General features: G+C 50.3%; 2 protein-coding genes across 4 annotated transcripts in view; one reads left to right on the top strand and one right to left on the bottom strand.

The window, feature by feature from the left end:
- Tmem63a (transmembrane protein 63A) overlaps positions 1-1,350 on the top strand; it is a 37,266-nt gene extending 35,916 nt beyond the window's left edge. For all 3 annotated transcript variants that reach the window (XM_038348982.1, XM_038348983.1, XM_038348984.1), the window contains one exon: positions 418-1,350. In XM_038348982.1, the coding sequence (XP_038204910.1) occupies positions 418-585 (168 nt within the window). In that variant the 3' untranslated portion in view covers positions 586-1,350. The remainder of the gene's footprint in view (positions 1-417) is intronic.
- Positions 1,351-2,789: 1,439 nt separating this feature from the next.
- LOC119827559 (epoxide hydrolase 1-like) lies at positions 2,790-19,686 on the bottom strand. The gene is made up of 9 exons (XM_038349338.1): positions 19,426-19,686; positions 15,290-15,484; positions 12,931-13,111; positions 11,095-11,322; positions 10,432-10,561; positions 9,610-9,818; positions 7,020-7,128; positions 3,692-3,817; positions 2,790-3,296 (listed from the first exon to the last, which is right to left on the bottom strand). The coding sequence occupies exons 2-9, from the start codon at positions 15,470-15,472 to the stop codon at positions 3,095-3,097; spliced, it is 1,368 nt and encodes a 455-aa protein (XP_038205266.1). The 5' UTR covers positions 15,473-15,484; positions 19,426-19,686; the 3' UTR covers positions 2,790-3,094.
- Between the last annotated feature and the right edge of the window lie 1,291 nt (positions 19,687-20,977).

The raw sequence follows: 20,977 nt of genomic DNA, 5'->3' as shown, positions 1-20,977 counted from the left end.
TCCAGCCTGGGCCTGTGAGGTTGCATAACTTGCATAACTGACAGACACGTATCTCTACAGACATCCTGGTTCCCAAATAAGCTGAGACAGTCACCCAGAGTTCAGCAGCAGGAAGGATGTTTCTCTGAGAACCAGAGGAAGTCACTCTTTTTTCTTCGTATTATCAGAAGAACTGGGCTGTAGACTGCTTTCCATTTTGCTCTGGCTGCTGAGAAATACACAGTTGGCTTACTTAGGGTCCAGATGCCCCCATGTGAATGCTATTTCTCTTTCCTCCTTCTTTTCTTTTTCTTTTTTGCTATTTCTTGATATGCATCCACCCACTGGCGGAAAGGGGTAATGTGGGGCATGACCAGGATGTGGGGTATCAGACCTGCCATCTTCCAAGCAAGACCTAACTCTCGAATCTGCCAACAGCCCTACGTGCCTCGGATTCTGAACGGTTTGGCCTCTGAGAAGACGGCATTATCCCCGCAGCAGCAGCAGACGTACGGTGCCATCCGTAACATCAGTGGGACTCTTACTGGGCAGCCTGTGGCTCAGAATCTTAGTGACAGCCTGGCTGATGCTTACCAGGAATCCTGAGAGTGGGCAAGCTGCTGGTCTGACTGGCTCAGGGCACTCAGGAGGGACTGGAGCCCAGACAGGCTCTTGAGTGCTTTCCTGTTTTCAAGCTTCTGTTTCGTGAGAGGAGGGAACCAGCAGGTCATGGGGGCTCAGGCCCATGGCTGAGGGTATACGGTAGGGCTGCTGTTCCTAAGCGCCATCTGTAGGCTGCTTTTCTGGTTCTAGTGTGGGGAACACCTGCAGCTCTCTCCCTCATGTGGCCAGATGAGGATGTGCACATTTCTTCCTCCACCCACCGCAAGGGTACAGTTCTGAAGGTGGGATGATGTCCCCAGTGGTTTGTTGTCATGATCGTGTGTTGGAATTTTGATCAGAATGATCAGATTTAGAGACCACTGATTGATGGGGAGATGTGTCCAGGAAAACCCGGGAACGCTGCTTAGCCTTCTGTAAGCGGATGCATAGCTAATGACCAGCGACCCTGCAGCAGTTGGGTCAGAGACAGAGCCCATGGGGGGGGGGGGTCCTACAATGCTTCCCAAGCCTGCAGCCCCTTCTCAGGGAAAAGTGGACGGCTGTAGGGACCAGGAAGCATCTTGTCCTTGCTGCCAGCAGCAGGCAGCATGCACTTGCCCACTGGCTATGTGGCCACCTTCACACCTGCTGTACCTCTGGGTTTTTGTATCATGTTGCCTGAGATCCTGTGACTGGGGTCACCCTGCAGTAGGCAGGGACACTGAGAACCATTAATAAAGTGGCCACTCGGTTGGTGGTAAGATCTCATTCCTTATGCCTCTTCCAGGTTAATGTGTGGCTTTCCATGTCCATGTAGGCTTCATCTAGCCTCTACCTGATGTGTCTGCTCTGTCCAAAATGGGAGGGGCGTCGTCAAGGGACGTTAGGAGGACAGAGTGGCAGACACAGAGAGAAGAGGGTGCCCCTCTATTTCTTCTGTTTTGGGCAGCTCTTTCTTTTTCTAGAGTGGGATCTGGGATTGGGCTACAGGGGACAGGTGGAGGCCCAGGGTCCACATGGAGAAGAAGAGGTGTGGCAAGCAAGACACACATGGGGATTGGGGGACTTAGTCATCCAAGGTTGGGTGAAGGTGTGGGCTAGGGCAGAGCTGTGGTAGATCAGAAACAAACCACTTGGTCCTGTCTCAGTTCCTTATCACAGGGACCAGGCAGGATCTGCCCATCCCTTTTTCTTGTGGCCCTTGCCTAACAGGGCCCTTTCACTTGAGCTAGTCGGCCACACTGTCTTTTCTTGATCTCTGTAAGTGTCTGGATGGTGCCAGCACTACTCTGGGGGCTGCTTGGTTCAGGGTGGCCCCAGTCAGTGGTTATTTCAGGCTGTCTTTGCTGCCCTTACCAGTCTGGGCTGTTTCACATGGCCCAGTAGGCACAAAAGTACACGGGCAGAAGTGTGAGCTCGCCTCTGGGAGGAGGGCCCCATCTGGGTTGGAGTAGAGGATGTTGTTTGTAAAATCATTTGTCACCAAGGCTATATTGCTTAACACAGGTCCATAGCATGTCAGGTAAATTTTAGGAAAGATGCCATAGGTGTCAACGGCAGGTGTCACAGACAGGTGTGAGAGACAGGTGCTGAAGGGAACTCTGTTCCAGAAAAGCTTTATTAGGAGCATTGTGACCTACAAGGGGGGGTCTTAAAGAGAGGGAGCAAGGCAGAGAGCCTCTGAGGTGTGGGACAAAAGGAGTTCTTGGCAAGTGGGGAAGGCTCCACACCTGGCGATCCATCTTACCTGCTAGGAGCCAGGGGGCCAGGAAGGTACTACGTAAACATGAAAACACAATTCAAAGTTGCCTTGAGTCTAGGGGGCAGCAGTGGCTTGCCCACAGCTGCGAGGTGGAGGGGAGACTTTGAGGACAGAGCAATTGTTAGCTCTCCTTCTCCCTTTTATAGCATGAATAATAAAAACCCAAAGACAGATATTGGGGTTCAAGTTGAAGATCAGAAAAGCAAAGCAGCCAAGCACTAGAGAGTTCTTACCTCTACCAAGGCTGGGTGATCCTGTCCTCATCCTGACTGTAGACCGACACCCAGAGCTCCTGTCTCCTCCTGTTTTATATTCTGCTCTAGTGCTGGGATTAAAGGTGTGCACCACCACCGCCCTCTATGGCTGACTAGTGTGGTTGCTGGGATTAAAGGTGTGTGCCTCTACTGCCTGGCCTGTATGGCTGATTAGTATGGCTGCTTTGCACTCTGATCTTCAGGCAAACTTTATTATTAAAGCACAAACAAAATACCACCATACCCTTCTCTGGGGGAGGCGTGGCTAGATCTTCCCAGAGCTGGGGCACTTGGGGGCACCTGGGTCTTAAAGTGACCACATGTTTTAAGGTCCGTGACCTAAGGGGTGGTAAGATGTGGAGGAGCACACCCAGGCTCCCAGAGCCTGCAGGGCACAAAATCTTAAGCTCATTTCTTCAAAAGGGGGCGTCTTTCTTAAGGGAGCCAGGGGAGGTGCCAGGGCGGCTGCTGAGGCTGTGGTTGGTCCCCAAGGGCATCACTGCAGCTCAGCGAGGGACACGAACTTGCGGATGTCCTGGGCCAGAAGCTTGGGCTCTTCAAAGGCAGCAAAGTGGCCCCCACGCTCCATGTAGGAATAGGAGATGAGCTTGGGGTACTTGACCTTCACCCACTTTTCTGGAGCATGCAGTAGCTCACAAGGGAAGGCAGCATAGCCGGTGGGCACCAAGACCTTCATCCTGCGGGTAAGAGGGGTTGCTGTGGATTAAGGCTGCTCTTATGTCCCATGGGCAAGGCCAGGGCCTCAGGGCTGAGGGAGGCCATGTGGACCCATAATGACAAGAACAAACTCAGGAATCAGTCAGCCATTCACTACAGCCTCTGCTTCTACTTACTAAGGATGCTCTCTGCCAGGGAGGACCATGTAACAGGTCATGTGAGCTTCTAAATACCCACTTTCCTGTTCCTTTGCTGTCACCTGAGCATCTCAGTGTAGATGTTGTAAACCCTAATACCTCTGTCCCAGCAGAGCAGGATCCAGAGAACATCTGCTGTCTTATCTTCTATGGATTAAAGGCCAATCCGTTACCAGCCCCAGCCCCAGAATCCTCTCTCCCTGCTCAGCCAGGCTTACCCTTCATGCCTATGGACCATGACGCCCTGGCCCAGGTTCTCCTTGTAGAAGCGCTGGGAGGAGACAATGGTTCCTGTGGTCCAGTAGATCATGATGTTGGTCAGCAGATCTTCCAGGGAGAACTTCCTGGGAAAGCACACAGGATGCCCAGGCTCAGTGCCAGGGTCCTTGCCTATCTGACTTCCCTCAAATGACCCGTGTCATTTTTTTTTCCATAGGCCGACTGGGTCAAGGTCCTGTTTCTAGGTGGATAGCTAATGCAGAGTGCTGACCATGGCAGACCCCAAGTTCTAAGTTTCTCACCTGTCTCACCACCAGATGAGCCCAGGGGTGCACACCACAACTTCTACCTTCTCCTTCCTCCTGGATTTTCCAGGGCGCGGCTAGCACTGCCTACTCTCCAGCGACCATTCTCCCGCCCCCAGTTCAAGATCCCAGGTTTCTCAGAGTAATGGATTTCCCTCTCTTAGGATGCTAAGGGATTTGAAACCCCTGGCAGCAGGGAGAGGCTGGTCTCCTGGGTATTCCTCAGGAGCCGGCATACAAACTGGCTCTAGGTAATGAACCAAGAGTCAAGGGACCCAGGTAGTCTTGGCCCTAGTACTAAAGAGCCCTGGGACTCACACTCGTTCGCTATGCCCATGTCTCAGTTTCTCCTTTGGTAAAAGTAGAATGAGTAATGCTTGGAAGATATGAGGGACATCAAAGTAAAGCATATAGAAAACATGGGTCCCTTGCTTCGATAGCAGGCCAATCAGTGTGATGATTTGGATAGGAGGTACCCCACAAAAGGTCCAGAAACTGATATAAAGCTTTGGGGGGGAGTGATTGAATCCTGAGGGCTCTGACCTCATGAATAGACAGCTCTAAAAATGGCATCCCAATTTGATGACATTTGGGAGGTGATAGTCAAGAGGAGTCTGGCTGAAGCCTGCAGGGTGCTGGGGGCCTGTTCTTAGGCTGTGTCTGCTCTGTGGCTCTGCCTCACCGTTGACCCAGAAACAGCCAGATACCACAGCTGGAATCTCTGAAATCACGAGCCACAACACACTCCCTTCCTTTTGAGTTCACTGTCCCTTGGTAGAGGAGAGGAAAGACAAGGACTTGGGGACATGTTTTGCCTGGGTTGGGTAACAGGGAAGACATCTCTAGGAGGTGATCTTGACACCTTGATCTTGTCAAGACCTTGATTGTGTCTTGAAAGAAGAACAAAATGGTGGGAGGGTGTGTAGACAGGTTAGCTTGGCAAACACCACAGGGCTGGAGGTGGGGATAGCCTGAGAGCCCAAACCTTATCGCCTTGGGGATCAGGTTTTGTATTAGGTCATGAAAGGAAAGGAGGAAGACAACAAGGGGAAGCCCTTATTCCCAGGAGCTCAGTGAGGGGCTGACGAATCCCGGTTGTCACTGAAGGATGTGGCTTTGGCAGGGTCACAACCCCAGAGGTTCCCAGGAGCTTTCTGAAGGGCCCCTGCTCTGGTCTTAGGCTGTCTACTGTGGATGCTGCCACTGCTCCCGTGATGTTGCCTGACCTTAGAGCCTTAACCCTGCTGTTATCTGCTGTTCAGCCTTCCAGTGGTCCAAAGCCCCCACGTGTTCTCCCTGCCCCTCTGGAAAACCCAATCCTAGCTACTGTCACTTTTGAAGTTCCCAAACTGGTTCTTCCTAGCAGGCTGGTACCCACCCTTCCCTCTTTTCTTGCCACCCTCTGTGAGGACATCTTGGCTGACCAGATAGCCATGTCAACCATCCGTCTTGGTTTCTAGGTCTTTTCTGGGCTCCCCTATCTGCCTTGTTGGCCCCACACTGTCAGTCATAGTCTCCCCGGACTCTTCACATACAGCCTAGGGGCTCACAATATCGCTAGGGTCCTCCTGTTCCCAGCCTGCCCAACATCCATGCTCTGGTCACTTGCCCGCAAGCTCCCCTGAAACCTTTCTCAATCCTGTATTCAGAAATCGTCCCTGCTGCCCAGACCCAGAGAAAGGGGCCTCTTACTGGGTTTTGTCTCCCCAGTCTTCCTGCCTGTTTGTCTCTCCTTTCCCTTTTCTCCCTTCTCTGTGGTTAGCAAAACTTTGCAGCTTCCCTGGGTGCTGACCTTCAGATTTTTTTTCTATGTAGGTTGAACTTGGCTCTAAAGACCCCTCCCCTGAGCTCTACATGTCTGGGTCCAGGCCCTGCCCCTCATCACAACCATGCCAAGAATGATATTACTGTCTATGCTGAGATGACCATTTGACATTCATGCCAGTACACACATGAATGCACAAACACCCATCTACCTAGTCACAGTTTTCAGGGGCCTGCACATTCACACCTATGCACACGCACACATGCACACATATATACACAGTGGTTAAGGGCTTATACACTCACATACCTGTGGTTACTAATATACTTACACACTCAGAGTTGTACACTTACCTGTGTACACATATGCATATACACACCTGTGCTGGCTCTTAGGCATGCATACTCACAGCCTCTCACATGTGCACGAACACTCTCATGCATGAGCATATGTGTTTACATGAAAAAGGCTCAGGGGTCCTCATAGTCCTACCTACAAGTTCCTTCCTCTTACTCTCCATTCTTTAGCTTGAAATGTGCCATTTCCAGTCATTGATATCTGGACCAGAAACCCTGGTTCTGTGTCTTCCTTGTCCCCTCAACCTCAGCTGCCCTGGCTCTCTCTTCCCATGGTGCCTGTCCCTGCTCCTCACACCTGGACCACAATACACAGGCTGCTCTCCCTACCTGGCCCTCAGCTCAGCTCCAGGTCGTGATTTAACTGATTATCAGCAGCTATGGACTGAGAGCAACCCTAGGAGGAGTTTGCTGCTTTCCGTGACTTCCCACGTCCTTTTGCCCAATGATCTTTCCATTCTCTGAAGCATGCTTTGATTTACCTCTGCCCTGCTTTCACTAGTGGAGTAGGGCAGGGACATTCTGGAGTGTTGAGGGCTAAGGGGACATTACAGAAATATTTCTATGAAATGGAAAATAGGGAAAATTTAGGTGATGAGATGCTGCCTTGGGAGGGTCGCTCACTGTCCTGGAGACTCTCCTTGCCTGTAGGGGGAGCTGCTGAGTTCTGAGTCCTGTGTCACTAACCTATTCAACTAGACACTTGTTCTGTGGGTGCCTCCACCTCTCCATCCTCCACACAGGGTCTCTCTGGTCACTAGTGGGGTGGTAGGATGTGTAGGACACCAAAGACAGGGGAGCTTGCTGGCCCTCTATAGAGGCCTTGATCAGGGATGAATGATGGGCAGGGAGAGGCAGAGCCTGGGGACTGGGTCCTTGCAGCAGGGCCGTGGGGCCTCACCTCTCCAGGCCTCCATCCTCCAGGTCACGGTATTCTGGGTTGGTCCAGGTGGAGAACTTTTCTAAGATGTAGGCAGCCAGGCCCACGGGCGAGTCGTTCAGAGCACAGCCTGGATGGGAAGGAGCAAGGGAGGGATTCGAGCCTGGTGCCAGAGAGTATGACTCCAGGACGGAGGTGTGTGGCTGGATCAGCGTTGTAATAAGCAGAAGCCCTGTCTCCAGCACAGCCCTGCCACACGTCCCACATCTAGAGCCCTTGTAACATCATCCGCTGAGTGGATCCAATCCTCCCCATGATCACCTGGACTGAATTTCTTGAGGTCCAAGAGATCTCTCTCTCTCTCTCTCTCTCTCTCTCTCTCTCTCTCTCTCTCTCTCCTCCCCCCTCTGTCTCTGTCTCTCTCTGTCTCTCTCTCTTTCTCACTCACACACATGTACACACATGCATGGGTTCACACACACATACACACAAGCAAACATACATACATACACACATTTTCTGTGGTATTGAGCCTTGAACCCAGGGCTTCACAAATGTCCAAAACCCCCGCCATTCACCCAACTTACAATGCTGTTTCTATAAAGATGAGAATTTTATACTTAAAATGAAAACCAGGAGATATGGCTTAATGGTTAAGAGCTCTTGCAGAGGACCTGGGTTCAGTTCCCGGTACCCACATGGCAGCTCACAACTACCTGTTACTCCAGTTCCAGGGGACTGAATACCCTTTTCTGACCTTTGAGGATTCCTACACACTGTGCACATGTATACACTCAGGCACATACATACATGCATATATACATACATACATACATACATACATACGTGCATACATACACACACAAAAGAAAGATAGAAGGGCCGGGCGGTGGTGGCGCACGCCTTTAATCCCAGCACTCGGGAGGCAGAGGCAGGCGGATCTCTGTGAGTTCGAGGCCAGCCTGGTCTACAAGAGCTAGTTCCAGGCCAGGCTCTAAAAAAGCTGCAGAGAAACCCTGTCTCAAAAAAAAAAAAAAAAGAAAGATAGAAGGAACGGAAAAGAAAAGAAGAGAAACAATCTAAAAGTATCTAAGAGGAAAATCAATTATAAATATTGACACATGACTGAGACCAAATAACATTCCAGAGGTTAAAACTCTAGGGCCCTGGGGTGGAGCTTAGTGGCATGATACCTACTGAAGACTTTTCATTGATCCTTAGCACCAAACCAACCGGACAAAACCAAAATAATAGACCCTGAACAAACAACCAGCAAAAGCCCCAGACCAAACCAAACACAAGGCTTTGACCATAGCATGTGTTAGTATCTGGAATGTTCTGTTGCTGTAGGAACTGTGAGATGCCCAAAAATGGGTCCAACAATTCTCGGGTGTCTTAAGTGAACTAGGGGAACATCCAGAGAATCCTTCCCAGTCCTCCACTCCTTTAGGGCAGTAATTCTCAACCTTCCTAATGCTGAAACTCCTTAATACAATTCCCCATGCTGTGGTGCCCCCCAACCATAAAATTATTTGCATTGCACTCCGTAACTGTAATTTTGCTACTATCATGAACTGTAATGTAAATATTTTTTGGAGACAGAGGTTTGTCGAAGGGGTCACAACCAACAGACTGAGAACCCGCTGCTTTAAGGTTCCATTTACCCTTGTTATTAAGTTGCTTCATGGCTCTATAGATTACAGAAAAGCCAGAGCAGTGCAAATGATTCTTGTCTGTAGAGACGGACAAAGGCATTTTCTAGGGATCTTTATTTACCAATCTGTAGATGAACTTTGCAGTCCTTAAAAAACTGGTCTGTAAGCTGGGCAGTGGTGGCGCATGCCTTTAATCACCCAGGAGGCAGGGGCAGGTGGGTCTCTGTGAGTCTGAGGTGAGCCTGGTCTACAGAGTGAGTTCCAGGACAGTCAGGGCTATCCAGAGAAACTTTGTCTTGAAAAACCAAAAAGGAAAGAAAGGAAACTGGTTTGTGCTCCTGTCTGCCTTTGCTGATAACACTTTACTGGTTTCCTGAGAATAAATGAGTTAGATGTACTGGGACCTGCTCACTGATCCTGGTAAAACTGCCAGCTTTTCAAGTTGTCGTTTTCCTGGCAGGGTTTCTCTGTGTAACAGTCTTGACTGTCCCGGAACTCACTCGGAAGACCAGGCTGACCTTGAACTTAAAAAGATCCACCTTCCTCTGAAGGGCAGTGCACCACCACTGCCTGGCAAGCAGGTTTTAAAACAAGCTGTCTGTGAATAGAACCAGGGAACAAAAATGGTGGCTAGCCCTCATCTCAGAGTTGACTGAGACTTCTAGTCCCTGTGGCACCCATAGCTGTTGAACCCTTAGACTTAAGCCCCAAACCCTTTCTCTTTACTCCTTGTAGAGGACTAAAAATCAGGCTGAGGATGAGCAATCTCAGCCCCTTGAGCCCACGATGAATTACATTAGTGGAGGTGTTTGGATTATCCTGGGAATCTGGAAAGCATGTGGGACCTTGGGAACCTGCCTCCATAGAGAATGCAGTCTCTGTTCGGAGGTCCTTGCTTTCGTTCTGTGAGCAGTGTTCCTAAGAGGAACCGGTTTCCCTCTCCTGAGTGTACTTACCCACAGTGTCTGGCTTGGTGGCCTGGATGTGTAGGTAGCCACTCTCCCTCACGATGCTATTGAAAACCTTTTCCTTGAAGGGGTACAGCAGCTCGATATCCCTCTCAGTGTAGCCAAGAAATCTCCCAAAGCGCTGGCCCAGGAGTGGGGTCAGGTTGTAGATATTTTTTGTCATGAAAGCTATATTCAGGTGTAGGCCTTTCACGTGGCTGTGGACCGAGAAATGGGCATGGGTGATTTTTGCCTGCTATGGAGGACTTGGAGGGGAGATGGAGGAGGACAGGGACAGGCCACAGAACTGAAGAGCACAAGCCGGCCTCCTTCATCAATCTGTCCCAGTGGGAATGCATGGACTTGGAGGGGAGGGGCGGGAAAGGACAGTTTCTAGAGAGTTCTTGCCAGGGCAGTTTTGGAGTCTGCCAACCAGGAAGGTCAATCAGGTGTGTCCAGCTTGCAGCTCATGGACCATGTGTGTACCAGGAAAGGTATGAATGCCACTCAGTACACGGTGAGTGATATCAGATTGCGGTGTCAGAAGGTTGGACAAGCATGGATGTCACCTGTATCTCTCCTCACTGTGGTTAGCCTGGGTGCCTGTCTAAGGGCCACTACTCTTGTGTTACCCCCCCAGAGGAGGGTGGGACCAGTGTATGCTATTCTCAGATACCCCTCTTCGGCACCATGGAGGACTTGGCTTAGAGGGAGCTCCCAATCTCCTTCTGGAGAGGGCCTAGGGTGAACAGCCCTGTGTCCTGTGTAGATGGTGTACATACACAGATCCTAGCGAGGCTGTACCATGCCTGGATGACCACATCAACTCACTTGGGAACCATCTGGGCCATGTTGGTGCAGATGAGGGACCCCCAGTCCCCGCCTTGAATGTAGAATTTCTGGAAGCCCAGTCGCGACATCAGCTTGTAGAAGATCCTGGCGGTGGCCACCGTATTGAAGCCTGAGTGTGAAGGGCACAGACAGGGGAGTCATGAGGACGCCTTCAGAGCACTCGGGTGCCTGCAAGTGCCCTAGACCAGCCTCCCTCCAAGCTGAGAAAACAGAGGCCCACAGAAAGCTAGAAGGAATATTAGAGCTGCAAGGACACTTTCCCCGGACACAGGGAAAGGGTGAGAGCTGCCTTCCTCAGGATAGGGTGCTGATTCAGGCAGGAAGGTGTGTGCAGAGCTTGGCTAGTCACTGTAGTTTGCAGGATACCCTGCACAGGGACTTTATTAGCCATGTTGGCCTAGAGCAGGGCATGGCCCAGGTATGGAGCTGCCCCTGAGCAGCAAATGCAAGAGTCCACACCTGAGCAGTGCTAGGTAGCCATGTCTGTTGCCTTGGCTCATGCCCCTAAAGAACTGGCTATGTAGAACCTAAAATGTCTGTCAGACTCTCTAGCTTCCCTGCTTCATCTTAGAAGGAGAACACCGTGGCATCTTGGTTATATGAGGCACAGCCTGGCATGTGCCACCCTCCAGCACCTTGTACCTTTCTTGCTAGATGCCTCTGAGAAGCCATAGCCAGGAATGGAGGGGCAGATGACTTCAAACACGTGCTCGTCACTCAGGCCATGGGCCTTGGGGTCAGTCAGCAGCGGGATGATCTTGTAGAACTCATAGAAGGAGCCGGGCCAGCCGTGTACCATCAGCAAGGGCTTTGGGGTGCGGCCTGAGGGCAGCTGGGGAGGCTTCACGTGGATGAAGTGGATGTCCAGCCCTGGGGACAGAGCACAGTCGGGGTGAGGGAAGGAGGGGCCTGCTGCAGTGGAGGCTCCTGGGCACTGAGGCCACCAAATAACTATAGATGGCTCAGAGAACCACAAACCCAGGCCAGCAGAGCATCCTGCAAACACCAGGCCCAGCGCAGGCTGCCAGTCCTACCAGATCACACAGGATTGTCTTAGCCCGCTACTGTCCAACTTGAACCGAAGGCCAGGACTATTCTCTTTGAGCATTTATACCCTGAACAGGCTTTGTTCTGCAACACTCTAGTAACCATGGTTACTAGGTAGCCAGTGAGTGAAAGTTGTGTTCCCTGAAAGAGAAGGACTGCTTAGTGCCATCCTGGGCATTGCCTGACCTGCTTCCTCCTCCTCCATGGGCCACTTGTCCTGACGTCAGGTTCTGTGAATTTGAAAAGCTTGCACAGTGGCCCTGGCTTTTCTTAAGTGTTTCGATATCTGATTGCCTGTAGGGTCTGCGGCTGTGAATTTTTGACTTGGTGGGATAGAAATCGTCTAGCAGACAAGTCTTTGGGCAAATCCGTGAGGGGTTATCTAGATTAGCTTCAGGTGGGAAGTCCCGTCATTAATGTGGGCAGCACCAGGCCCCGGACTAGGTTACTGGACTGAATGGAAAGAAGAAAGCCAGCTGAGCACAAGAATTCATTGCTCTGTGCTCCTGACTGCAGCTGCAGGAGAATGGTTTCTTTATGCTCCTCCCACCATGACGTCATCGTGATGGCCGGCACCCTTGAACTGTTAGCTGAAATAAACCCTTCTTTTCTTAAACATGTGTGTGTGTGTGTGTTTGTGTGTGTGTGTACAAGTGTGTGAGTGTGTGCGCATGTGTGCAGAGGCCAGGGAGGACATCAGAAGTCCTTCTGTAATACTCTGCTTTATTCCGTTAAGACAAGGTCTACCACTGAACTTAAAACATATGTTGCCGGGCGGTGGTGGCACACGCCTTTAATCCCAGCACTCGGGAGGCAGAGGCAGGCGGATCTCTGTGAGTTCGAGACCAGCCTGGTCTACAAGAGCTAGTTCCAGGACAGGCTCCAAAGCTACAGAGAAACCCTGTCTCGAAAAACCAAAAAAACAAACAAACAAACAAAAAACATATGTTATTTTGCTTGGGCTGGGAGCCCCCAAGGATCTCCACCCCCTGACCCCACACTTCTGGGGTTACAGCTGTGATCTTTATTGCCAGCTTGGTTGGTTTGGGGCTCACATGGGAGATCCGTGTGAGGGTGTTTCCACAGAGGCTTGAGAAGCGAGAAGACCCGCCCTGAATATGGGCAGCATGGGATGGCCAAAAGACAATACAGAAGATAGGAGAAAATGAGGAGCTCACATTCCTTTTTGCTGCTTCCTGACTACAGATCCAGTATGACATTACTTCCTTGCTGCAGTGGCTTCCCATCCATGATAGATTGTACCCTCAAACCATGAGGAAAACAAACCCAGTGATACTTCACTTGTTTTTGTCAGGTTTTATGTTGAGCATTGAGGAAAATAACAATTCAACTGGGTCACTCATCTCACACAGGAAGGCTGCCCCTGTGACTCACACACCCCTAGGCCCGGCTGGGCTTCTGCAAACTCACCTTCAATCTTGGTCTTGAAGTGAGGGTACTGGTTGAGGATCTCCACCTGCTTCCTCCAGTCAAACTCGTTCCTCCAGTAGGACACCACTTTCTTCAGGTAGCTGGCGTTGAAGCCATAGTGGAAGTGACTGCCCTCCAAAGGTGGGGATGGCCGGAACCTATCGATCCTCTGGTGTAAGTCCTGCAGTGAAGAAGCCAGGGTGAATGGGCAGAGGCAGGAGAAAGCTTGAGGCCACAACTCAGAGTGAATCCTGCAGCCACAAATGGACACCGTGGAGGGGCCACATAGGGCCCATGGATGTCACTGGATCCCCGAGAGACTTATGGGTTCTCCCTGTGGACTTCAAATTCCCTTTCATCTATCGGTGGGATGGGAGATGCAAGGAGAGACTGGAAGACTGCTCAGGCCACACATGATCCGTTCTCCCTTCCAGCTCCCTTCCAGACGTCTTCTCATTCCTTAGGTGTGTCAACAATTCTCACTTTGTTTTGTTTTCTTGAGGCAGGGTTTCTCTTTAGCCTTGGCTGTATTGGGCACACACTCTAGACCAGGCTGGCCTTGAACTCATAGAGATCCGCATGCCTCTGCCTTCCCAGTGCTGGGATTAAACATGTGCACCACCACTGCCCAGCTCCAATACTCGCTTTTAATTCACCAAGCCTTGTGTAGAGCAGGAGTTGCTAAACTTTGTCAATAGCCACAGAACAAAATTACTAGGCTTTGCAAAATGCAGGTCCTTCACTTTCTCCCTGAAGCAAAGGAGCTGCCACGGATAACCCCTGAATGAGCAATAAGGCCGTGGCCACATATGACCTCCGCATGAGCAGTGGGGCCGTGGCCACAGATGAGCCCCGCATGAGCAGTGGGGCCGTGGCCACAGATGAGCCCCGCATAGTCAATGAGGCCGTGCTCCTTCAAGCTTACATCCATGACTGAAGCTCAAACAATAATTACATACCTCCAATTTCTAGTTTTTTTTTTTTTTTTTTTTTTTTGCCTTTTGTCCACACTGATTTCAAGATTACAAAAGTCGTTTTTGACAGTGGCCAGTGCAGGAAAAGGTCACAGGCTACATCTGGCCTGTGAGCCACGATGTGCCAGCACTTGCTAACAGTTGAACAACTCACCCTAACCCAGTGAGATAAAATGGACCATTGAGGAGACAAGTCCTGGGTGTGAATCAGGCTAACAATCCAGCAGTCCATCTGGGCATGCTCATTTCAGGTCATAGAACAGCTCAGGCATCACCAGAGACTTCCCCTGGGCTCTGGCCTCTCCCGCACAGGCTTGCCATCTTCAAAGCCCAGCTTCTGTCCTCAGCCTCCTAGTTCTTGGTCCCTTTCTCCAGAACTTTAGTGATCTTCAGTTAGTGTGTCTGATGACGCTGATTCTTACTAATCTGTGAGTCTCCAGATCTTAACACCATGTATTCCTTACTCATCTGCCAATGCTGAGTGTGTGCATGAAGCTGTATGGGGGGTGTGTGTCTGTCTTCTCCTATGCATTCCATAGAGCGCCTGCACCTTGTGGGTGCTCAACTACTTAGGATGGATAAAAGGATGGGCAAGACCATGTTAGACTATGCCCCAGGCCCTTCCGGGAGGCTCTTTCCTTTGCTCTCTGTCCCTACTGGTCTGCTTATTTTGACTTTGGGGTTCTGCAGAAGTGACCTTGGAATTGCAGCTGATTTATGACAATTCCTCTCGTTCTCCTGGGACTCATGGCTACACCATTTTCAACTTCATTTTTATCCTCTGTGAGCTGAGACAACGCACCGCACTGGGCAGCTTGATGGGCCCAGGAGAACCCAGCACACAGTAACAGCCTACCTATGGCTAACCTTGTGATTTCCAAGCTGTTGCATTACTTAGGGGCATTTCCTCACTCTGTCAGTGAAAGTGCCACAAGGAATTTAGAGCATCTGTTCTCTTTTCCCTTCAAGCTATCTCAAGCTCCATCCTTTGGGTTGGGCAAGGGGAGCTGACTTCCTGTGACTTGTGGGCAAGACGACTCCCTGGCAGTCTTCCCGACCCATCCTGGCCTCAGGTTAAGGCTGGGAACAACAGGAGAAGATAAACATCTAACCCTAACCCTAAGCCCTAACCCTAAGCCTAACCCTAACCCTAAACCCTAAACCCTAACCCTAACCCTAAGCCCTAACCCTAAGCCCTAATCCTAACCCTAACATCTTTCTAGGGAGTAGTCTCTATCTTGCTTGAGAAGAAGGCTGGACAGATAAAGGGTCACTGAAGGTCTGTCCCCAAGTTCTTTCCCACCCCTGCCTTCATCCACATCAGAGTGGAGCCCCAACAGGGCTACCTCTCGGCTTTTGCTCCTGCCTGAGAAAGGGCGTCTCACCTGGATCTCCTCATCTGATGTTTCCACCTTGAAAGGTCGGATGCTCTCATCTTCTCTGGCTGAGGACTTCGACCCTGGGCCCCACCAGCCATCTCCGAGTGGTAAGGTTTCCTCCTTGTCCCGGGAGACAATCCGGTAGATGACAAGGCCCAGCACTGAGGCCAGGAGGAGTTCCAGCCACATGACTCTGTGAGACTGAATGGGAAAAGAGAGATAGCAAGCTGTAGCATTAATTAAATTTGACAAAAAGAGATTCACTAATACGCCTGCTTAGCAGGCATGAAGTTACATAGAAATAACTAGCCGAAGGTCCCTGCCTCAAGGTTACTAGAACGTAGTTGTAAAGCCTGTCCAGACCTGTTCCTCCTAGACAGTACAGAGAGCGGTCAGTTGAACTTAGGTATGTTGAAGCTGTGCTTTTAAACTTGCTCATCAGAGGCCCCTTCTCTCATTAGAAGAGAGCAAACATTTGACAAACTTCCTTGAAGGAATGATCTTGAGAGCTTCCCAAGTCTTGTTAAAGGCAGTGTAACCAAGTTCTTCAGCCCTGTGATTAGCAATTACCAAAACAAAACAAAACAAAAAACAAAAAACTTAAAAAACAAAACAAAACAAAAAACCCACATTGCAGCATAGAGGTAACCAAAAGCCTTCATTTTCTGCCTCTGCAACATTTGCTTCATTGCTCAAAAATTCTCGTGAGGTAAGACCTTCACGGCCACCTGCAGATGGAAGCTTGTGTAGGATCACATCACAACATTCTACATACAAGGTGGCCAATTTGTTTCCAGGCTGAATTCCCTGAGCATTAGCAGGGCTTCCAATGCACAGTTGAAAAGGAGTCTCTGAGCACTGGTTGGACTTCTTGTTGGGTTGGGTATATTTCCTTTTCAAGATTATGGGTACAACAAGAAGAGTGACTTGGCCAGGACTAAGTAGGCCAGAGACTCCAGCTGCCAATGGGCTGCTCCCTGGCACCTGCCCCACGAACTCCTGGCTTTCACATTTGTCCTGTAAGAAAAATGTCAATAATGACAGAGCAAAAGGCATTTTTTCCTTCTTTCTGAGACAGGATTGCTCTGTGTAGCTTTGGCTATCTTGGAACTCACTCTGTAGATCAGGCTGGTCTTGAACGCACAGAGTATACCTGCCTCTCGAGTGCTGGGGTTAAAGGCGTGCGCCACCATCCAGCTGAAAGCCATGCTTCTTGTTTCCGCTGTTGTTTTTTCACATGAACCCCAGAGTTCATGAGGAAGATTCTTCTACGTGATCGCTTGGTGGTAGCTGTCACAAAAGACTGCCACACCCTAGGTTCACACACGGCCACCACAGCCTCACATAGAAGTGCTTCTTCAAGGTGTCAGCACAGTGGCTCTGCACCCCATCCCAGAGAGAAGCCTCTGTCCTTACCGATCACCACGGTCAAGGATCATTTGTAAAAAAAACAGCCTCTGCCATGTGTCTTTTAGTTTCTTTTGTTTGCTTTGCTTTGTCTTAATTGCTGTGGCTGTGGCTACAATCCACATTCTTAACCACACTAGGCCAGAACTCTTCCTCTGTTTCTTCATTTCCACATTCCGTATTCTGCCTTTTTAAAACATCCCTTTGTTCCAGCCTCTTTTACTATGTGCATGGTTTATGATTCGTGTGTTCCCAGTGCTGGGCTCTGTTGTTTTAAATAAACAGTAGCCTTCAGACTCTGCTTTTTGTAATTATCCTGGGGGGATTCTGACTATGACCCACAGGAGGCCACAGACTGTTGAGCTCCAGCCGACTTCCTGCCTCAGTTTCCCTAGGACCCAGGACAGTAGGCATGGACCATGCGTTCAGTTTAATTTAGGCCTACAATCCTGAAATTGTGTTTAGAAAAGTTGGAAGCCAATGAGAAGTTAGGTAAATTCACCCCATTCCCACTGTATCACGAAAACCATGAACTATCCTGGGGAAACGAGCATGGTGACTTTGACACAGCCTTGGATGGGTCCCTGGGGCACATTCTGAGGCCTGGGACCTCTGAGGAGCCTTTTGCTCCTGCTAGGAAGGCTTTCTGTCTACCTAGATCCCTGGGAGATGAAGGACTACCCACTGTATGGGCCTGACAGCAGGGCCTGGGTCTGAGTGGAGCTGACTGGGCTCCTTGCTCCATCTCTCTAGAGGGTTGTCCGTCCTCAAAGGTTCTGGGAGACGGAGTCCAGTTGTTGATAAAGCGTTAGGAAGCCCATCTTTGGCCCCCGTATCATCTCTGTGTATTTCCAACAGCTTTATTGAAACAGAAAGCACATACCCTTCAAATGTTTAATCCAGTTGGAGTAGACTCATGCCCAGTGTAGCCACCTATATGGTTGCTCCATGTTCCACCCTCCCCTGGGCCCAATGCAACCACTTCTCGAATTTCTGTGGCTACTCATGGCCCATTAAAGTTCAGAAAATCAGGTTATGTGTTAATCCCCATTTGATGCCTCTGCATTTCCCCCCCCCCCCCATCAGAGAGGAAAAGAACTTGGTTTCTGCAGACCAATAGGAGGAAGGCTCAGCCCAGACTGTGGCCTGGCTCCTCAGCTTCCCTTTTCCCAGGGAGCAGCCAGCACGGCTATGCTGGAGGAAGTAGGCTGGAACATGAACCATGTCCTCGGGACAGTGGCAGAGGAGGTTTCATAGGAGGCAATGCGTGTAGGAGCAGTGAGATGACTGGTCATAGAGGGGACCAGATGGGCGCAGGGCCACTCCAGGCAGTGGAAGTGTAGGCAGGAAAGCATCCTGTCTGTGCGTCAGGCTCTTTCTGGGTGTTTGCAGAGGCCCCAGGATACCGCTATAGAGAGTCTCTTAAAGCTGATAATCTTTAAGGTGCCGTTCCTGAATACACGAGTGTGCAGAGGGATTCTGCCGCACTGTGGCTAGGTATTGGGCACCTGCTTCCTGGCATGTATGGGAACTCACACGTGGAAACTGATTATGTCTGGACAGTGACCTTACCAACCTCCCCAAGCCCGTCATCAGCCCTGGAGTCCACCTGTTTCTTCCCTCACACCCATCCGTCACTAGGTACCACACCGCTGCCACACAGATTCAACCCCCTCCATGGCCAGCTCCTCTCTGCTCAGACTCCCCACCCCACCTCAGATACTGCTGTGGCTTTCAAGATCGACATGATTCTCACTTGTGTAGCCCTCACTTCAGCCAGCTTCCAGAGCCTCGCCCTGTGAACACAGATGTAAACTTTCCCACACATTTCCCTTCTCAGTTCTGTGGGAATCAGAGTCTCTGTGACAAAGTTTCCGGGGAGCCTTACAGTACCAGAAGCAGGCTTTGCTGGTCCCGCCAGAGGGCTGCATGGGGGCATGCTGGGGAGTGAGCCATTCTCAGCCCGACAGGGCTTTCCTTTCCTCACCCTCAGTGCCTGTCCCCAGGAGACATGTTCTTAATCAGTCAGGTGGCAAGACCAGCATTCCTTAATTAAAACAGACCAGGGATGGGCACAGACAGGCCCGTCCGACTTTAGTGGATTAAGAAAAGAATGTTGAATGAAAGGAAGAAAGAAAAAAAGAAAGGAAGAAAGGAGGGAAGGAGGGAAGAAAGAGAGGAAGGAAGGGAAGGGAGAGAGGAAGGGAAGGAGGGAGGGAGGAATAGAAAGGAGGGAGGGAGGGAGGGAAGGAGGGAAGGGAAAGAAGGAAGGAAGGGAAGGAAGAATAGATTGTTGCACAGGTTTCTTTCTTGTTTCCTTTTTTTTAAAAGGAAAGCCACCTCCTCCCTGTCAGAAACCTTACTCTCGGAGAAGGTGCACAGTATCCTCTGGAGCCTCTTGTCATGGAAGGTAGGGTAGATGTAGGGACTATGGGGGACACAGGGAATAAGTGCCCTGGCAGACTGGGCAGGTGTATGCAGTTCCCCCCGCCCGAGGCTAAAACCATAACAGATCCTGTTACCAGGAGGTGAGACTGTGCCGGTCTCGGCTCCTGCCGCGGTCCCTAGCACCCTGCACCACAGCCTGTGCAGACAGTCGCTGTTTTTTGAACCCAGCTGAGCAGGTCCTGGAAGCAAATGAGCAAATTTTGCATGACGTCATCAGGAAAGCAGCAAGAAGGGGCAGCAGGAAAGATGACCGGCTTGTCCAAGGATCTTGACAATCAGCCCCCTACCTGATTGCAGCAGGTGGCGACCAAAACACCGCTGTTGCTTTCCCTGGGGACAGCAGTGCCTGATTTCCTCTTCTGGGCAGGGCTATCCCAGCGTGCCTGGCTGTCCACAAGGACTCAATGCTGGCTCTGATTCCTCGTCAAGCAGCAGACCTGTGGAGCTCTGCACACGGTAGCATCCCGAGCCCTTGGGAGAGGTAGGGCAGACCGAGTGCGAGCGTCCACCCACTCTCCTTTGTACACTTGCACAGCCCAGTGACTCAGCTGATCTGTGTGTATCCAGGGCAGTTATGACTCTGGACTTCAGACAGCAAACTGAACTTCAATGACCCGGAGGCCGGGTGCCAAGAGATCACCGCTGGCCCTCCATCTAAAGGAAGGGACTCGGGGACCTAGGGTGTTAGGATGGCCCATGCCAACTTTGCCCAGCAGGCTTCTCTTTTGGTGGAGTTTTGGGTTATGTGTGGAGAAACGGCAACCTGAAAACGTTATGTTGAAATTTCAGAAATAATTCATAATTGAAAACCGCGTGCCACTCTAGGTGACGTGATAACAGCTCCCACTGTCCCACTCCGTCCCGCCCGCTTCCTAAGCCATGCCTTAGTCAGCTGCGTCAAAACTGGATGCTCTGGGCACCTGTTAGTTACTCAGTGGTGTTCAGCTGTCACAGCAACTGTCACAGTATGGCAGAGCTGTGTCCTGATTTCATTTCATAACAGTTCCAAGGCTCAGGTCCAGTGATACTGGCAACGCCGTACAGAATACAGGCTGCGGCTACCATTCACCTGGATTATTAGTTAGCGTTGTTGGTCTCTCCCTGGCTCTAATTACAATCAGCTTTCTCATGAGTGTATATTCATTGGATAAACATATGCATTCTAATACTCTCTTCAATTTTAGGCTGCTACCAGGTGAAGTTTCTGGGGACGCAATATCTTCCAATAAACCCAAGTGAAGTTATAGCGGGGAACAAAGTAACAGCTCTAAAGTGAAATTTGAATTGTTCTCTTACACTCTGATTAAGATAAGACTACTAGTACTTTGCTCAAGGAAGGGACCTTGAGACTCCCGATCTCCGACTACAAGGCAGGCTTGACTTCACCAACCTCCACTCCTTATTTTATAGCAGGTAATAAACACTATTCTAGATTAGCCCGGAGTAGCAGCCGGCGTTGACCTTCTGTAGGTTGGGTCTTGAGGGTGTGCTACTCGATGGTGCCTACAGATTCACGAAGAAGACACAAGTCATGGAACTGAATATATAGCTCGGGAAACAACAGCAAAAACTGACACGGGAGGGTGTCAAATTGCAGTTCTGTGCTGCAGAGCTAAGTGATGACCTCAGAATGGGAGGAAGCTTTTTGCTGGTGCTTCATGCAACAGAAGATTAATATGTAGAACACACAAAGAATGAAAACCAGAAGAACAAAAGATGCAGTTTATAAATGGGCCAATGCTTTGAATGGACATGTCTCAAAGGAGGACCAAATGGCCAATAAACAAGGAAAAATGCCCAATGTATTTTGCTGTTAAGGAATGCATTGCCATCCAGTAA

Source organism: Arvicola amphibius, chromosome 12, assembly GCF_903992535.2.
Source record: "Arvicola amphibius chromosome 12, mArvAmp1.2, whole genome shotgun sequence".
NCBI classification, from domain to species: domain Eukaryota; kingdom Metazoa; phylum Chordata; class Mammalia; order Rodentia; family Cricetidae; genus Arvicola; species Arvicola amphibius.
The sequence above is the reverse complement of the archived record's forward strand: the minus strand, read 5'-3'. Positions and strand labels throughout refer to the sequence as shown.

Bases quoted from the DNA above. Each gene is read 5' to 3' on its own strand.
- LOC119827559 (XM_038349338.1), bottom strand. From the start codon at position 15,472: ATGTGGCTGGAACTCCTCCTGGCCTCAGTGCTGGGCCTTGTCATCTAC. The intron at 13,112-15,289 runs GTGAGACGCCCT...TCTTCACTGCAG, and splicing joins CATCAGATGAGGAGATCCAG to GACTTACACCAGAGGATCGA. The intron at 3,297-3,691 runs GTAAGCCTGGCT...TCTTACCCGCAG, and splicing joins ATGGTCCATAGGCATGAAGG to GATGAAGGTCTTGGTGCCCA.